At 42.5% G+C, this 15,562-nt stretch overlaps 1 protein-coding gene across 10 annotated transcripts in view; it reads right to left on the minus strand.

Annotated features, from left to right (window-relative positions):
- HAUS8 (HAUS augmin like complex subunit 8) overlaps positions 1-15,562 on the minus strand; it is a 438,075-nt gene that overhangs the window by 381,304 nt on the left and 41,209 nt on the right. For 8 of the 10 annotated variants that reach the window (XM_073657881.1, XM_073657870.1, XM_073657846.1 and 5 more), the window contains exon 2: positions 9,323-9,399. In XM_073657881.1, coding sequence (XP_073513982.1) covers positions 9,323-9,399 — 77 coding nt within the window. Of the gene's footprint in view, positions 1-9,322; positions 9,400-12,260; positions 12,348-15,562 lie in introns of those variants that run through there. The other 2 variants (XM_073657875.1, XM_073658135.1) reach the window with 2 other exon arrangements.

Below are 15,562 nucleotides of genomic sequence, written 5' to 3' on the forward strand. Positions count from 1 at the left end.
GTTTTTCAAGCGTTTACGCTGCGGAAATTCCGCAGCATATACGCTTGAAAAACGCTACGTGGGCACACAGCCTGACAAACGCTTCTACTTGGCGGGAAAAACACATGTAAAAAATGCATGCGTTTTTCCTGCCAGGGAGAAGCGTAAAAAATATGCAGCATTTCTGCATCGTGGGCACACAGCCTTACATGTGTACAATTTGGCACCTCCACAGCAAATGAGCCTCTATCATTGGTCAAGTACTCCTTCCACGTAGATGTTGATGGAGAAGCATATGAAGAGACCTGTCTGCTTAGTAATGAAACTTAAATTAGTAAGTGCTACAAAACAACAATCTTCTTCAATGGGTACATTTGCAAAGTGCTTGTAAAAAGAAGCCACCATGTAATTCACTTATTATTCAAAGCTGCCTCATACATAGCAGCATCAAGACCACAAGGTTTGAACCAGCAGTGTGATAATTCTGCTAGCTGGAACTGTCAATCAGGAGCATTGTAACATACCTGGCGGCGTCCTTGCATAGTGGTCCATCTCCCACTGTGCAAGAGCGCGCACCTGATTTCCAGTCCAGACTGCCACTCTGGCTTCTTTCCATACTGTCTGCTTTGCTCTGCTCTGGCTGCTTAGGGCGACGCCCGCTGTACTTCCTGTTTTTTGTAGCTGCTGCAGACACACCCCTAATGCGTCCTCAGCCTATTGCTGTCTGTCACCTGGTATTTAAACCAGCTCCTCCTTGGAATCCATGCCTGAGCATCTTGTTCTGTCAGTTGGCTTCTAGTCACTCATGTGCCAGGTCCTGTCTATGTTTTCTGCCTTGCGGTATCAGTTCTCGTGTCTGAACTGAGTCCTGTCTGTGCTCTCTAGCCAGCTGTCTTTCTGCCTTTCCTGGAGGCTGTATTTCCAGGCTTGTCTGAACACGCTCCTAGCCGGTTTGTCCCGCCCTCTGGGGGCCGCATACCCAGACTCGCTCCTGTATTTGTTGCAGTACAGTTCCTGTCTGAACTGTCACCTAACCTGCTTGCTGTTTCTCTCTATGTCCGTACCTTCCCTTTCTCCTGCATTGTCTGAACCAGCACTTGGCTTTACCTTGGCTCGTTCCTGTATTTTGTTGCTGTAACAGTTCCTGTCTGAACTGTCTCCTAAACCTGTTTCCTGTTTTTCTTTATGTCCGTACCTTCCCTTTTTCTGCAGAGTCTGAACCTGCTCCTAACTCCTACTCGTTGCCGCTGTACTTCCGTCTGTGAGTTTAGAGTCCACTCGCTACTTCATTGCTAGTATCTTGTGTGTATCGGGTTCTGCCTTTCCCTTCCTGTCAGTTCCGTGTGAACAGAGCCCTGTCCCCTCTGCTCTGCCTTGCTCACAGCTCCAGCGGTTCTTGCCTGCTCTGCTCTGACCCTTTGCTCGCCGCTCCGGCAGTCTCGCTCTGCTCTGACCCTTTGCTCGCCGCTCCGGCAGTCTCGCTCTGCTCTGACCCTTTGCTCGCCGCTCCGGCTGTCTCGCTCTGCTCTGACCCTTTGCTCGCCGCTCCGGCAGTCTCTCTCTGCTCTGACCCTTTGCTCGCCGCTCTGGGCAGCCTCGCTCTGCTGTGTTTGTCCACCGCATCTGCGGTTCTGTTCCTGAGTCCCAGTCTGTACTGGGTCCTATCCACTCTGTGCTCCAACCTGTCGTGCTTACCAGCATCCACCCGTCTGCATACCAGCCGTGTCTGCCTATACCCACCAGTCTGTGTGCCAGCCTAACCTGCCTGTTCCTGTATTCCCCGGTGTGGGTCAACAGCCATGTCCGGAGTCTGACCTGAAGTAGCACCTGTTTCCTCTGCTCGGTTCCTCCTTGGTGCACTGGCGTCGTATGCAGTCGCGCGACCTTGGTCGGATCGGATGGATACTTAGTTACGCCCCTCCAGGCATTCACTCTCTGGTACGGTCCAGTGGAATCAATATATATACACGCACACGCCAGTCAGTCTGAGCGTGTGCATTACAAGCATCTTCCTCAACAAGAAATCAGAAAGTCGGGAGGCTGGGGAGTGACAAGCTCCTGAACACGGAATCAACCTTTTACGTCCAGCTCATTTGTCAAAATGAGAATAAAGTGGAAATTCCCATTAAAAAAAAAGTTTGAAATGTTCTGAGAAAAAAAAAATTAAAGTTGCAAAGTTACAATGAGCCTGTCTAAAAATCACAGAAGTTGACTTAACACAAGAAGTTAGTCATGCTCCTGATACCTTGCTATAAAACAAATTTGCATTAAATACCTTGCAAACATCCCTGACTTAGCTCTTTTTTTGGTCTTGTGCTACGTCGCTCATTTACAAAGGTTTTTCACATTATTACTTTCGCAGTGTAATATGTGAAATATTGAAGTATTGGCAGAATCAGGTGAGCACAGGGATTTTTTTAGGGGTATTTTCGCCCCGAAACATGAAATCTTGGACAGATTTCTCTGGTTTAGTGTCCAGAACACCAATAGTTGAATGGACAGGTTTAACCAGCCCATCAACCTCATTTAATGGAAAACAGTGTCGCCCTGCACCGCTATCTGTGGAAGAGGTTGAAGATGAAGGGAAATCTGAGTCATCCTCATAGTCTGACAGGAGGGAGACATCAGAGAACTCACAATCAGTACCCCTTTTTTTCCTAACTTTCTTAGAGAGGGCTTTGCTGATCTCTGACTTGACCAAGGGTTTTAACCCTGATGCAAAGCTACATGTCTCATCTACCAAGGTTTGATTAATACAGGACTGACACCGCCTCTTCTGGTAGGAGTCCGCTAATAGGGCTTCACACCACGCACATTCCTTGAGCTTAGATTTAGTAAGGCACTTCTTCCCCTAGTAACAGACAAGAAAAAGAGGGAACACCTTATTACCCATACAGCTCAAAAGACTGGTACCGGTTTGGAAGAAGAACCTTTCTCAGCAGGGGGATTGTCCCTGGAGGCTGCAGTTTCAACCATCCTGCTGGAGCTGCGATGACTGGACCTGCTTGCAGATACTTGCCTTTCCGTGGTTATGACTAAGGAGCATATTTGGCCCTGAAACGCGTAAACCGGTGTCTGGGACCTCTATCTCTGCCATTTTTTCTACTGTAGGTTGTCTATGCTTTTAACCCCTTTACCCCCCAAGGTGGTTTGCACATTAATGACCAGGTCAATTTTTACAATTCTGACCACTGTCACTTTATGAGGTAATAACTCTGGAAAGCTTCAACAGATCCCACTGATTCTGAGAATGTTTTTCGTGACATATTGTACTTCATGACTGTGGTAAAAATTTCTTCGATATCACTTGCCCCTGATCTGCCTAAACAGTGGACATCCCTCACAAGTGACACCATTTTGGAAACTAGACCCCTCAGGGAACTTATTACATGTGTGATGAGCACCCTGAACCCCCAAATACTTTACAGAAGCACATAGCACCGGGTGTCAGCTGTGACAAACGCCCCCCTCCCCCAAATGGCTTCCGGATGATTATCTCCCGGGCTCCGAGCCTCCCCCTCCTTGTTAATCAAGTGCAACTGCCCTCTGGGTGCATCACCTGTTGCCATATGTTTAATCTAATGCTCCCTGGTCACGTGACCGCCTGGTGCACACATAGACAATCTTGCCACGCCTTCGGCCTCCTGCTGAGCCATGGAAGCAGTCACACTACGGAAGGGGGGTCCAGGATGGATGCAGCAGCCCTGCGCGACGCTGGAGCTGCCAACTCCACACAGGGGCCCAGCTCAACAGCATTTCACCTAAGGTGCCAGCCCCTTTGGGTGCACCATGAAGGGGTAGAGTCCTGTGCCAGCCAGGACAGCTGGCAGGGATACCTTCTCTATCTGGCCAGCCCGGACAGAAGAACTTCCATCTTCAATAGGTAAGCCTGTCACAGGTTCCCTCATCAAGGACAAGAAACTGAGGCAGGACAGAGGTGCCACCCTTTTAAGACTGTAGGTTTCCTGTCCTTGGTGGGCGGATCCCCTCTCTCGTGGTGCCATGGGTGATCGATAAATAGTGCTGTTCCTCATGTGCACATTACAGCTTATTCTGAAAAGCACGCTGAGACAGGTACATGAAGTTATAAAGTGCTGGTCAGCATGTACAGTTGAAACCAGACGTTTACATACACTATAAAAAGACACATGCTTGTTTTTCTCAATATCTGACATGAAAGCAGAATAAACACTTCCCGTTTTAGGTCAATTTGGATTACAATCATTTTTAATATTTGCCAAATGGCAGAATAATGAGAGAAAGAATGTTCTAAGGCATTTTTATTACGTACTGCAAAGCCAGAAGTTTACATACATTTCATTAGTATTTGGTACCATGGCATTTTTATTACTTACTGCAAAGCCAGAAGTTTACATACATTTCATTAGTATTTGGTACCATTGCCCTTAAACTGAATGAATTGGGTCAAACATTTGGGATATCCTTCCACAAGCTTCTCACAATAGTTGGTCGGAATTTGGGCCCATTCCTCCTGACAAAACTCGTGTAACTGATCCAGGTTTGTAGGTCGCCTTGCTTGCACCATCCTTTTCAGCTTTTCCCATAAATTTTCAATAGGATTGACATCAGGGCTTTGTGATGGCCACTCAAAAACATTGACTTTGTTAATCTTAAGTCACTTTGTTAAAATTTTGGCAGTATGCTTCGGGTCATTGTCCATTGGGAAGACCTATTTACGCCCAAGCTTTAACTTCCTGGCTGACGTCTTGATGCTGCTTCAGTGTTGCCACAATCTTCTTTTCTCATGATGCCATCTATTTTTTGAAGTGCACCAGTCCCTCCTGCAGCAAAACAACCCCACAACATGATGCTGCCCCTCCCCCCCATGTTTCACAGCTGGGATGGTGTTCTTAGGCTTCCAAGCTTCTCCCTCTTTCCTCCAAACATAACGATGGTCATTATGCCCAAAAAGTTCAATTTTAGTTTCATCACACCACAGGACGTGTTCCTGTGTGCATTTGCAAACATTAATTTGGCTTTTTTATATTTCTTTTGGAGTAATGGCTTCTTCCTGGTAGAGTGGCCTTTCAGTCCATGTTGATTCAGTACTCGTTTCACTATGGATATTGACACAATCTTACCAGCTTCCTCTACCATCTTCATAAGGGCTTTTGCTTTTGTCCTTGGGTTGATATGCACATGTCGGACCAAAGCACGTTCATCTCTGGGACACAGAACCAGTCTCAGTCTCCTTCCTGAGAGGTATGATGGCTGGAGATTCCCATCTTGTTTGTACTTACGTATCATTGTTTGTACAGATGAACGAGGCACCTTCAGGTATCTTGAAATTGCACCCAAGGATGAGTCAGACTTGTGCAAGTCCACAATTCTCTTCCTGATATCTTGGCTGATTTCTTTAGACTTTCCCATGATACTACACAAAGAAGTGTCGTGTCTGTCTCACACACGCACATATATATTAAAAATATTGGTAATCCTAAATGACCTAAAACGGGAAAGGTTTATTCTGATTTCATGTCAGATATTGAGAAAAACATACATATGTGTCTCTTTATATAATGTATGTAAACTTCTGGTTTCAACTGTAAATGGTCCCTAGAGTGCTGAGATATTTGAACTTTTTGTACAATAATAGAGAGTTTATTTTTCAAAAACACATCTATTAAGGGACTAGGAACCCTCATTGTAGTAAAGCAATGAAAAAAGAAAAAAAGGTAGCACTCACCTGTCTTTTGTTAAAAAGCCATAAATTATTCCATTAAAAATGGTACAGCGTACCTCCGGACGACGGCCGTTTCGCGCCTTCTTGCACTTCAACGGGTCCTTTGATACCTTCGGACCCGTTGTAGCACAAGAAGGCGCGAAATGGCCGTCGTCCGGAGGTTTCCTTCCATTCTCCCCCTGTACCATTTTTAATGGAATAATAAATTTATGGCTTTTTAAAAAGAAGACCGGTGAGTGCTACCTTTTTTTCTTTTTTCATTGCTTTGGACATTTACTCTACTATTGGTAAGCACCTGGTCTCGTTGGAAGTTGTGGACTCTCTTTGTCTCATTTGGATTGCGGTCCAGGGTATTTGTTCACCAGTTGCACAGGTGCGGACTTTCTCTCTTTGTACAGACCCTCATTGTAGTGATCAGCAGGGGTATCAGAGCCACACAATAACATGCATTTTATATTGATAAAATGTATTTTGAGGGCCAACCCCTTCAAGCTTTATTTACTATCAGTAGTTATTTGACATGAATGCACTGCCTTAAGAAATTAAAGAGAACCTTTCAGCACAATATTGTAATGTAAAAGTAAAAATATAGCTGTAATGGCACTGTAATACTGATTAAATTTATATTTTTAGTGAAGAAATCCACTTTGCTGTTCTTCTTTAATCACAGTTTGAAGTTTTCTGTCCTCCTCACTCTGAAAAACATTTCAAGCAGAGGAGGCAAGTCACTGAAAAAGTAGTGATCTGTTATTCAAAAACAAGAAGCAGGCGGTGGGGCAAAGAATAAGTCAGGGAGGAAGAAGACTCTGTGCATACTGCAGGCCCTGTGCACAGAAATCTAAAATCAGCAGAAAACTTCAAAATGGTGAATCAAGAGGAACAACAAATCAATTTAATCTGTATTAAAGCCATGCCTTTACAATACAAAATCATTCGGACAGGTCCCCTAAGGATTTGGATAACAACCAAAATTAATCTGTAAAGAAGTGTATATGCAGACTTTTTTAACTCTTGGACAAAAATAAAGGAAGCCTTGAAAGGAAAATTGTCACTTTTTCCATTTTATTATTACAGTTTAAATGTTGCTTTAATAATTAGCGTTTTTATTTTTCATTTAAAAAAGGGGTTTTCCCATGAATGAAAGTTCATTTTAATCAATAGATCTTGGAATAATATTAACTTCTACAGTTGGATGGGTTTAAATAAAATGTTCCTATGCTGAGATAATGTTAAAAATGTGCTCCTGTGTAATGGCTGTGTCTTACTGTGTATGGAACAATGTCTGATCATACCACAGCTCCTGGGCAAGGGAGGAAGCAAAAGAATATACAGACATTACAGCTCGGGATCACAGCGGATTCTTTTTGGGAGGCAAAACATTTCCCTGCCTGTTTTTAAACAATTTTTTAACTCAAAGAATGAGCTGTGATCCCCTGCTGTAATATACTCTTTCCTTCTCCCCTGCCCAGGAGCTGTGGTATGATCAGACCATGTCCCTCTACGGTCACACACAGCCATTACACAGTACATAGCAGGGGCACATTAATAAAGATTAGCTCAGTTCAGGATTATTTTATTTTTAAACACATCTAATTGTGGAAGTTATCATTCCAAGAACTATTGATTAAAATTAACTTTTGGTCGCGAGAAAACTCTTAACCTTGGTTTGCTTATTCTAACACCATTCGATTAGTGTAGTGTCTCTGCACAACAAATACACAGATGTTATATGGTATACACAAGCACAGGAGAGGATAGTAGGAATGGATGCAAACCCCAAACTACCATCCTGGGACGGCTTTGAGTGTCTTGGCAGGAATTTAAGCAGCGAATAGGAAATATCTTCTCAAAAACATTACGATTTGTGGTTTGTTTTTTTCTCTTCAATTGAGCTTCAGCACTTGATTCATTTTGGATGAAAAATTACTCTTGTAAAGTGGATAACCACTGCATTGAGAAAGCAGGATGCGGTCCTGGGATTTGCAGATTGAACATAGGTGACAAAGAAAGGAGTGAGGGGACAAGGTGGAGGGAAACTTGTGCAAATTAAATAATATACAGGTGATTCTCACAAAATTAGAATATCAGACAGTTAATTTTAGCTGTTCAATACAAAAAGTGAAACTCATTATATACAGTCATTACAAACAGTGATCTATTTCAAGGGTTTATTTCTGTTAATGTTGATGATTATGGCTTACAGCCAATGAAAACTCAAAAGTGATTATCTCAGTAAATTAGAATACTTTATAACAACAACTTGAAAAATGTTTTTAAAATGCAAAATGTTGGCCTACTGAAATGTATGTCCAGTAAATGCACTCAATACTTGGTCGGGGCTCCTTTTGCATCAATTACTGCATCAATGTGTTAAGGAAGCCCAGGTTGTATTGATAGCAGCCTTCAGCTCGTCTGCATTGTTGGGTCTGGTGTCTCATCTTCTTCTTGACAATACCCCATAGATTATCTATGGGGTTAAGGTCAAACGAGTTTGCTGGCGAATCAAGCACAGTGACACTGTTATTAAACCAGGTGTTGGTACTTTTGACAGTGTGGACAGGTGGCAAGTCCTGCTGGAGAATGAAATTTCCATCTCCAAAACGCTTGTCGGCAGATGACATGGCTCCCCAAACCATCACTGATTGTGGAAACTTCACACTAGACCTCAAGCAGCTTGGATTGTGTGCCTCTCCACTGTTCCTGCAGACTCTGGGTCCTTGATTTCCAAATGAAATGCAAAATTTACTTTCATCTGAAAACACCTTGGACCACTGAGCAACAGTCCAGGTCTTTTTCTCCTTGGCCCAGGTAAGTAAGACGCTTCTGATGTTGTCTATTGGTTATGAGAATGCGACACTTGTAGCCCATGTCCTGTATATGTCTGTGTGTGGTGGCTCTTGAAGCAATGACTCCAGCAGCAGTCTACTCCTTGTGAATCTCCCCCAAATGTTTGAATGGCCTTTTCTTAACAATCCTTTCAAGGCTGCGGTTATCCCGGTTGCTTGTGCACCTTTTTCTACTGCACTTTTTTCTTCCACTCAACTTTCCATTAATATGCTTGAATACAGCACTCTGTGAACAGCCAGCTTCTTTAGCAACGGCCTTTTGTGGCCTACCCTCCTTGTGGAGTGTGTCAGTGACTGCTTTCTGGACATCTGTCAAGTCAGCAGTATTCCCCTTGATTGTGGAGCCTACTGAAACAGACTAAGGGACCTTTTTAAACACATAGGAAGCCTTTGCAGGAGTTTTGTTAATTATTCTAATTTACTGAGATAATGACTTTTGTGTTTTTATTGGCTGTAAGCCATAATCATCAACATTAACAGAAATAAACACGTGAAATAGATCACTCTGTTTGTAATGACTCTATATAATAGGAGTTTCACTTTTTGTATTGAAGAACTGAAATAAATTAACTTTTTGATGATATTTTAACTTTGTGAGAAGCACTTGTAAGTCAATTGCTTGGCACAGGATCAGGGCACCAGAGCAATAATGCATGCATACTAACACTAGATCGTCAGAAATATAAGGAAAAAAAAAAAGAAGCAAGAATAAAAAGGAAAAAAAGTTTATATGGGTCTTGTGGGCAACATTTAATTTAGCTTTAAATGTGAAAAATTTAAAATGCTCACCCACCTTTGATTTTTTTTAGCGCAGAATCACCACCACTACCCCCTGAACTGTTTTGTGATCCACTTTCCAACGAACCTGACCTGCAACACAAATAATGTATTTTAAAAAAGAAAGTTGCAATATATATTTTGAAACCTGGTAGAATGGAAAGTTATGTTCCACTGTTGCCTAAAGGTACACATACTTTAAAGCGGTTGTCCACTACTTGGACAAGCCCTTATTGATCTAAATGTTTGGCTCTGATAGGCTTTTTTAACTTATACTCACCCCCTGTGCTGGCGCCCTTCCAGCGGTGTCCGCCCTTACGGTCCCAGGCTCCCATGCTGTTGTGACACATAACCCAGGCGCCCAATTAGCGCTGGCATCACTTTCTTCGCTTTCGGACAAAGCGAACATTAAGAGGAAGTCCGGGCTGCGGCTGATCTCGGACTTCCTATTCATGCTGAATTTGAGGAGGCGGGGACAGTGACACCAGTGCTGATTAGGCGCTGGCGTCACAACAACAGCACGGAAGCCCTGGGGATAGAGAGTGCCGACACCGTGGGAATGGCGACAGCAAGGGAGGAGAGTATAGGCTTTTTTATTTTATCGGTGACAAGCGTGGGGGGGGTGACAAGGAGTTGTCCAAGTAGTGGGCAACTTCTTTAAGATGCATTTACACGGCAACAGAATGAATAATGTTTCAAAAACGCTTGTTTCACGATTATCTTTCAGTGTAAACAGGCTGCAGATCGCTCAAACGAGTAAAACGCTTCTTCATTGGGTGTTATCATTTGTGCAGCACAAAAAACTCAACACAATCTCAGCAGTGTATCTCTGTGTAAACAAGACTTGCACTGCCAAAAACTAAAGGCCCTGTCACGCATAAAGAGATCGCTAGCGAGATCGTTAGTACGTCACGGTTTTGGGATCACTGGAGAGTCGTTTTGTGATCGCTGGGGAGCTGTCAAACATGCAGAACTTCCCAACGATTTCGGACACCCCAGCAATCTAACTAACGATCTCGGCGGTCGTTGGGAGGCTTTCACACAGCAGCTATTTCAGCGATCCACACCTTGATAGGGACTGTACTGTGTGACAAAGGCGTGCATAAAATTACTTTTCCGCGCCCCCTCATCTCCGATTGGTAGACGCTACTGCGTTCTGGTTGGGCGGCCTTTGTTTAACACAAGATCGCCCACCAGATGGGATCGCTACTGCGTGCATTGTTCCTGTACAGATGTATGGATGTCCATATATTTATATGAATATATATATATATATATATATATATATATATATAGATGTAAATGGCTATTTATGTGTATGCATATCTGTATGTTTGAGAGTATGTATGTGTATATATAGTTATCTGTATATGTATGTGTATATGAGTGTGTGTGTGTATATATTTATGTACTTAAAAATATGTATGAGTACATGGATGAATCTGTTTACATACAAGTACACGAATGTATATGCGTGTATGTATGTATGTATGTATCTGTATAAGCATCTGTATACATATATATATATATATATATATATATATATATATATATATATATATATATATATATATATATATATATGGACTGCTTACTGCGGTGACTACTGCTACTACTGAAAGAATGAGAAACAAAGCTTTTGCATAGTAGAACACACAGTTTATTAGACACATCAGTACAGAAATGTCAGTAGTGTAGAAACATGAGTAGTTGCCCACTATAGGTTCTGATGCTGCCAAGGAAAAGCACCAGGACCGTTAAAATACTGGCAGTAGTTGTCGCGGCAGGTCTTTGCATCATGGGTGTTTCTGGCATATCCCACTTGTTGAAGGCCTGCAATTGCAGGATCGTTTGCACGCCATTCACCGAGCTCCACTTCCCCATTGGCTAGGTCCACAGAGTCCACGAAGCCAGGCGGACAGTACGTAATTGCATCACGTCGACGAAGAAAGTTGTGAAGCGTGCAACAGGCCAAAACAACAGAGTCTATTGATGTAAGCTTCATGTTAATTGGCGTGTGAAAAACTCTGAAGTGGTTGGCCAGGACAGCGTGTCAGAAAGCGTGCTGTGTGGGTGTGTGTGCACGAGACCCCTAAAATATCTGCCCATGCAAAAGCATATATATATACAGATAGAAGCCAAGCCCTCCCTCCCTGAAGAGCAATGATAGCAGATAATTGGTAGATGTCCTATAAATTAATTAAAAATGGAAACTCATTTGAGACCCCAAACAATACCTACCTCGCTAAAGATGTCTGATTTCTTCAAAGTGGAGTCACAGCCGGAGAACGCTGGTGGGATCCGAAAAACAAGGACACAGTAGCGACCACCAATCGGGGACGAGGGGCGCGGAAAAGTCCAATTTATGCACGCCTACGTGTCTGTTCTGAATCGCTAACGAGGTCGTTGATAAGGTGTCAAATACAGCGATGCACACTGCCCAGCGGGAGCGCAACAACCCAGAAATGGTCCAGAAAGCTTTGTAACGATCAGCGATCTCACAGCAGGGGCCTGATCGTTGCTACCTGTCAGACATAACGAGATAGCTAGCGAGATCGCTATTGCGTCACGAAAACCGTGACGTATCAACGATCTCGCTAGCGATCTCGTTATGTGTGACGGGGCCTTAAGGCATTGTATGCATACTGAGTGGTATAGTACAGATCACTCAGTGCGCATCGTTTAGGTTGGTCTGCCTGTGTGGGCATGCATTTAACCCATTAGTTACAGACCTAATTTTGACCTTCATGAACAGGCCAAATTTCAGAATTCGGACCAGGAGGAGGCAAATCTTGAACTATGTATGTTTCACAAATTGCTTTCTTAATCCAATTTGCCAGCGTATTTTTTGCAACTTTCTTCCCTTTATTGGGGCCTTCATATTGAACAAATAGACTGAAACTTGGACGAAGGATCAGAACCTCACTCAAGTAGCAGATTATAGTCCTACTTACGTCCAACGCATGGAGTTCTTCTTCCTTGCTATTTGATGGATTTTGACAGAATGACGGAAGAATTAAGGGCTGAGACATATGAAAATCAGACGACACCTTGGGCAGAAAAGAAGGTTCCAATTGAAAGATGATCCTGTCCTCCAAAATGCGACAATAAGGCTCTCTTATAGAAGAAGCAAGCGGGCGAAACACGCGTCGGGGTGAAGGAGGGACAGCCGTCCTGCTCTCATTTAGGTACGTTGTATCATGATTATTTCCCGATACCGTAGGAATTTAAGACTTAGCTCCTTTATGTGAATGTCTGTCTGGGTTTTCATAGGACCTTCATCAAATTGGTCTAGATAAAGGGTCTTGTGCCCCTCATCCATTTATATTTAGCTTTGATAGCATTATGAATGGCATACAGAGATTTATTACCAGGAGGTCTGTAATATTGGTAGACTAAGATAGTCATTTTTTGGAGCCTATGACATACTAGTTCGTTGTGCAGGAATCTGTCCCCCCTTACTGGGCACTCTGCTTTTTTATTTTATGTTGTTGTTATGTTTTTAATTCACTGATGTAATAAAATTTATTTTTAATTACAATAATGGATCTCTTTGTTTTTCTGCACTATAATCAAGTGTAGAGGTGGTGATTTATGGATTTGTTTGAAGAGCCATTTGGTACATATACCTACAGTGGTGGCCAAAAGTATTGGCACCCCTGCAATTCTGTCCGATAATACTCAGTTTCTTCCTGAAAATGATTGCAATCACAAATTCTTTGGTATTATTATCTTCATTTAATTTGTCTTCAATGAAAATACACAAAAATAATTGTCCTAAAGCCAAATTGGATATAATTCCACACCAAACCTAAAAAAGAGGGTGGACCAAAGTATTGGCACGGTTTGAAAAATCCTGTGATGCTTCTCTAATTCGTGTAATTAACAGCACCTGTAACTTACCTGTGGCACCTAACAGATGTTGGCAATAACTAAATCACACTTGCAGCCAGTTAACATGGATTAAAGTTGACTCAACCTCTGTCCTGTGTCCTTGTGTGTACCACATTGGTCTTCTTTCTTTTCTCCATGCTCAAAGAACTGAGGACTTGAGAAACCAAATTGTGAGGAAGCATGAGCAATCTCAAGGCTACAAGTCCATCTCCAAAGACCTGAATGTTCCTGTGTCTTCCGTGCGCAGTGTCATCAAGAAGTTTAAAGCCCATGGCACTGTGGCTAACGTGCCTAGATGTGGACGGAAAAGAAAAATTGACGAGAGATTTCAACGCAAGATTGTGCGGATGGTGGATAAAGAACCTTGACTAACATCCAAACAAGTTCAAGCTGCCCTGCAGTCCGAGGGTACAACAGTGTCAACCCGTACTATCCGTCGGCGTCTGAATGAAAAGGGACTGTATGGTAGGATACCCATGAAGACTCCACTTCTTACCCCGAGACATAAAAAAGCCAGGCTGGAGTTTGCCAAAACTTACCTGAGAAAGCTTAAAACGTTTTGGAAGAATGTTCTCTGGTCAGATGAGACAAAAGTATAGCTTTTTGGGGAAAAAAAGCACTTAAAAAAATACTACTTGAAACACCAGAATGAAGGGCGCCTGAATGAACCAAACAATCCTCTCACTCTGAAATACGTCCACACAGACCTAAAAACTAAATCCAAATTCCATCCATTAAAAGAATACTCACCAGCTTTTGAAAGTTTCCAAAATAATGTCATTTCTGACATTCGTGATTTAAGTAACAAAAAATGCAACCAATTCCAATATAACCTTAATGCCTCCGAAAGGAAAGCAATAAACCTTCTACAAAAGAACCAGAACATCATTATCCGCCCAGCGGACAAAGGAGGAGGTTTAGTTATCCTAGACTCTGAACATTACCAAATGGAAGCCACTAGACTCCTGAGCGACACAAGAACCTACAAAACCATGAGAGAGAACCCCACAAATATATATTTAAAAGACCTAAAAAAACTAACCACTAAAAGGATTAGACCAAGGCTTCCTCACCAAACAGGAATTCGAGTAAATCACCATCCCACACCCTCGGTTTGCAGCATTTTATTATTTACCAAAAATACACAAATCACTCTCCCATCCCCCAGGCAGACCCATAATTTCAGGTATTCAATGCCTAACATCTAATCTATCTAGGTTTGTAGATAAACACCTACAAGACCTAGTACCACTCCTACCCACATACTTAAAAGATAGCCAACACGTGCTCATGCTCCTACAAAAAAATCAAATGGTGCGATAACTTCATTCTAGGCACTCTGGACATCTCTTCTCTATATACCGTGATTCAACATGACGCAGGCTGTGATGCGGCCACACACTTCCTCCTGAAACAGAACAAACTACCGAAAGAACAAATAATGTATATTAAGGAATGTATGAAATTTATACTCACACACAACTATTTTAAACATGACAAACTCTTCTATACACAACAGTGGGGCACAGCAATGGGCACGAGATTCGCACCAAGCTATGCCAATCTATATGTTGGCAAATGGGAGGAGTCTGTTATCCATCCAGGGGGAATACTCAGAACCAATCTAATAATGTGGCACAGATTCATTGATGACATTTTGTTCATCTGGTTGGGCGACCAAGAATCCTTCGACTCCTTCATTAAGGAGATCAATATCAATGAATTTTTCTTGGAATTTACCGCCAACACCAGTAAACAACAGGTTAACTTCTTAGACCTCAATATCCACATCCAAGATCAACAAATTCAAACAAAAACGTATACTAAACCAACAGATGTGAATAGTTTTATATCTCTGGTCAGCTGCCACCTCCCGAGCTGGTTATTAAACATCCCACGTAGCCAGTATACGCGGCTGCATAGGAACTGCTCCAACACTGAGGATTTCAATGAAGAAGCCTCACAACGAACGCAAAAATTCCTAGAAAAAGGATACAACATGCAATTCCTACAGAAAGTGAAAAATCAAATCCAAACCATGCCCAGAGACAACCTTTTCAAGAACTTCCCCAAAAAAACTGACTCCACCAACCTAAACACACAACTTAATATCCCAATTATAACACAATACAACTCCAATACACAATTATTAAGAAAAATTATCACCAAACACTGGCACATCCTCTATAACGACAAACGGATAGGTGATGTGATCCCACCAAAACCAAGATTCATTTACAGGAAAGCCAAAAACCTGGGAAACCTCATTGCTCCCACAGTTTGCAACCCCCAAATGAATGAAAAATCCCCACTTATTGAGAAAACGTTTTTTTTTCCTTGCGCAGCATGCAAAAAGCTACAT

The sequence above is a fragment of the Phyllobates terribilis genome, unplaced genomic scaffold, assembly GCF_046119375.1.
Source record: "Phyllobates terribilis strain yellow unplaced genomic scaffold, ASM4611937v1 Scaffold_1__5_contigs__length_1240528914, whole genome shotgun sequence".
Classification (NCBI taxonomy): Eukaryota; Metazoa; Chordata; class Amphibia; order Anura; family Dendrobatidae; genus Phyllobates; species Phyllobates terribilis.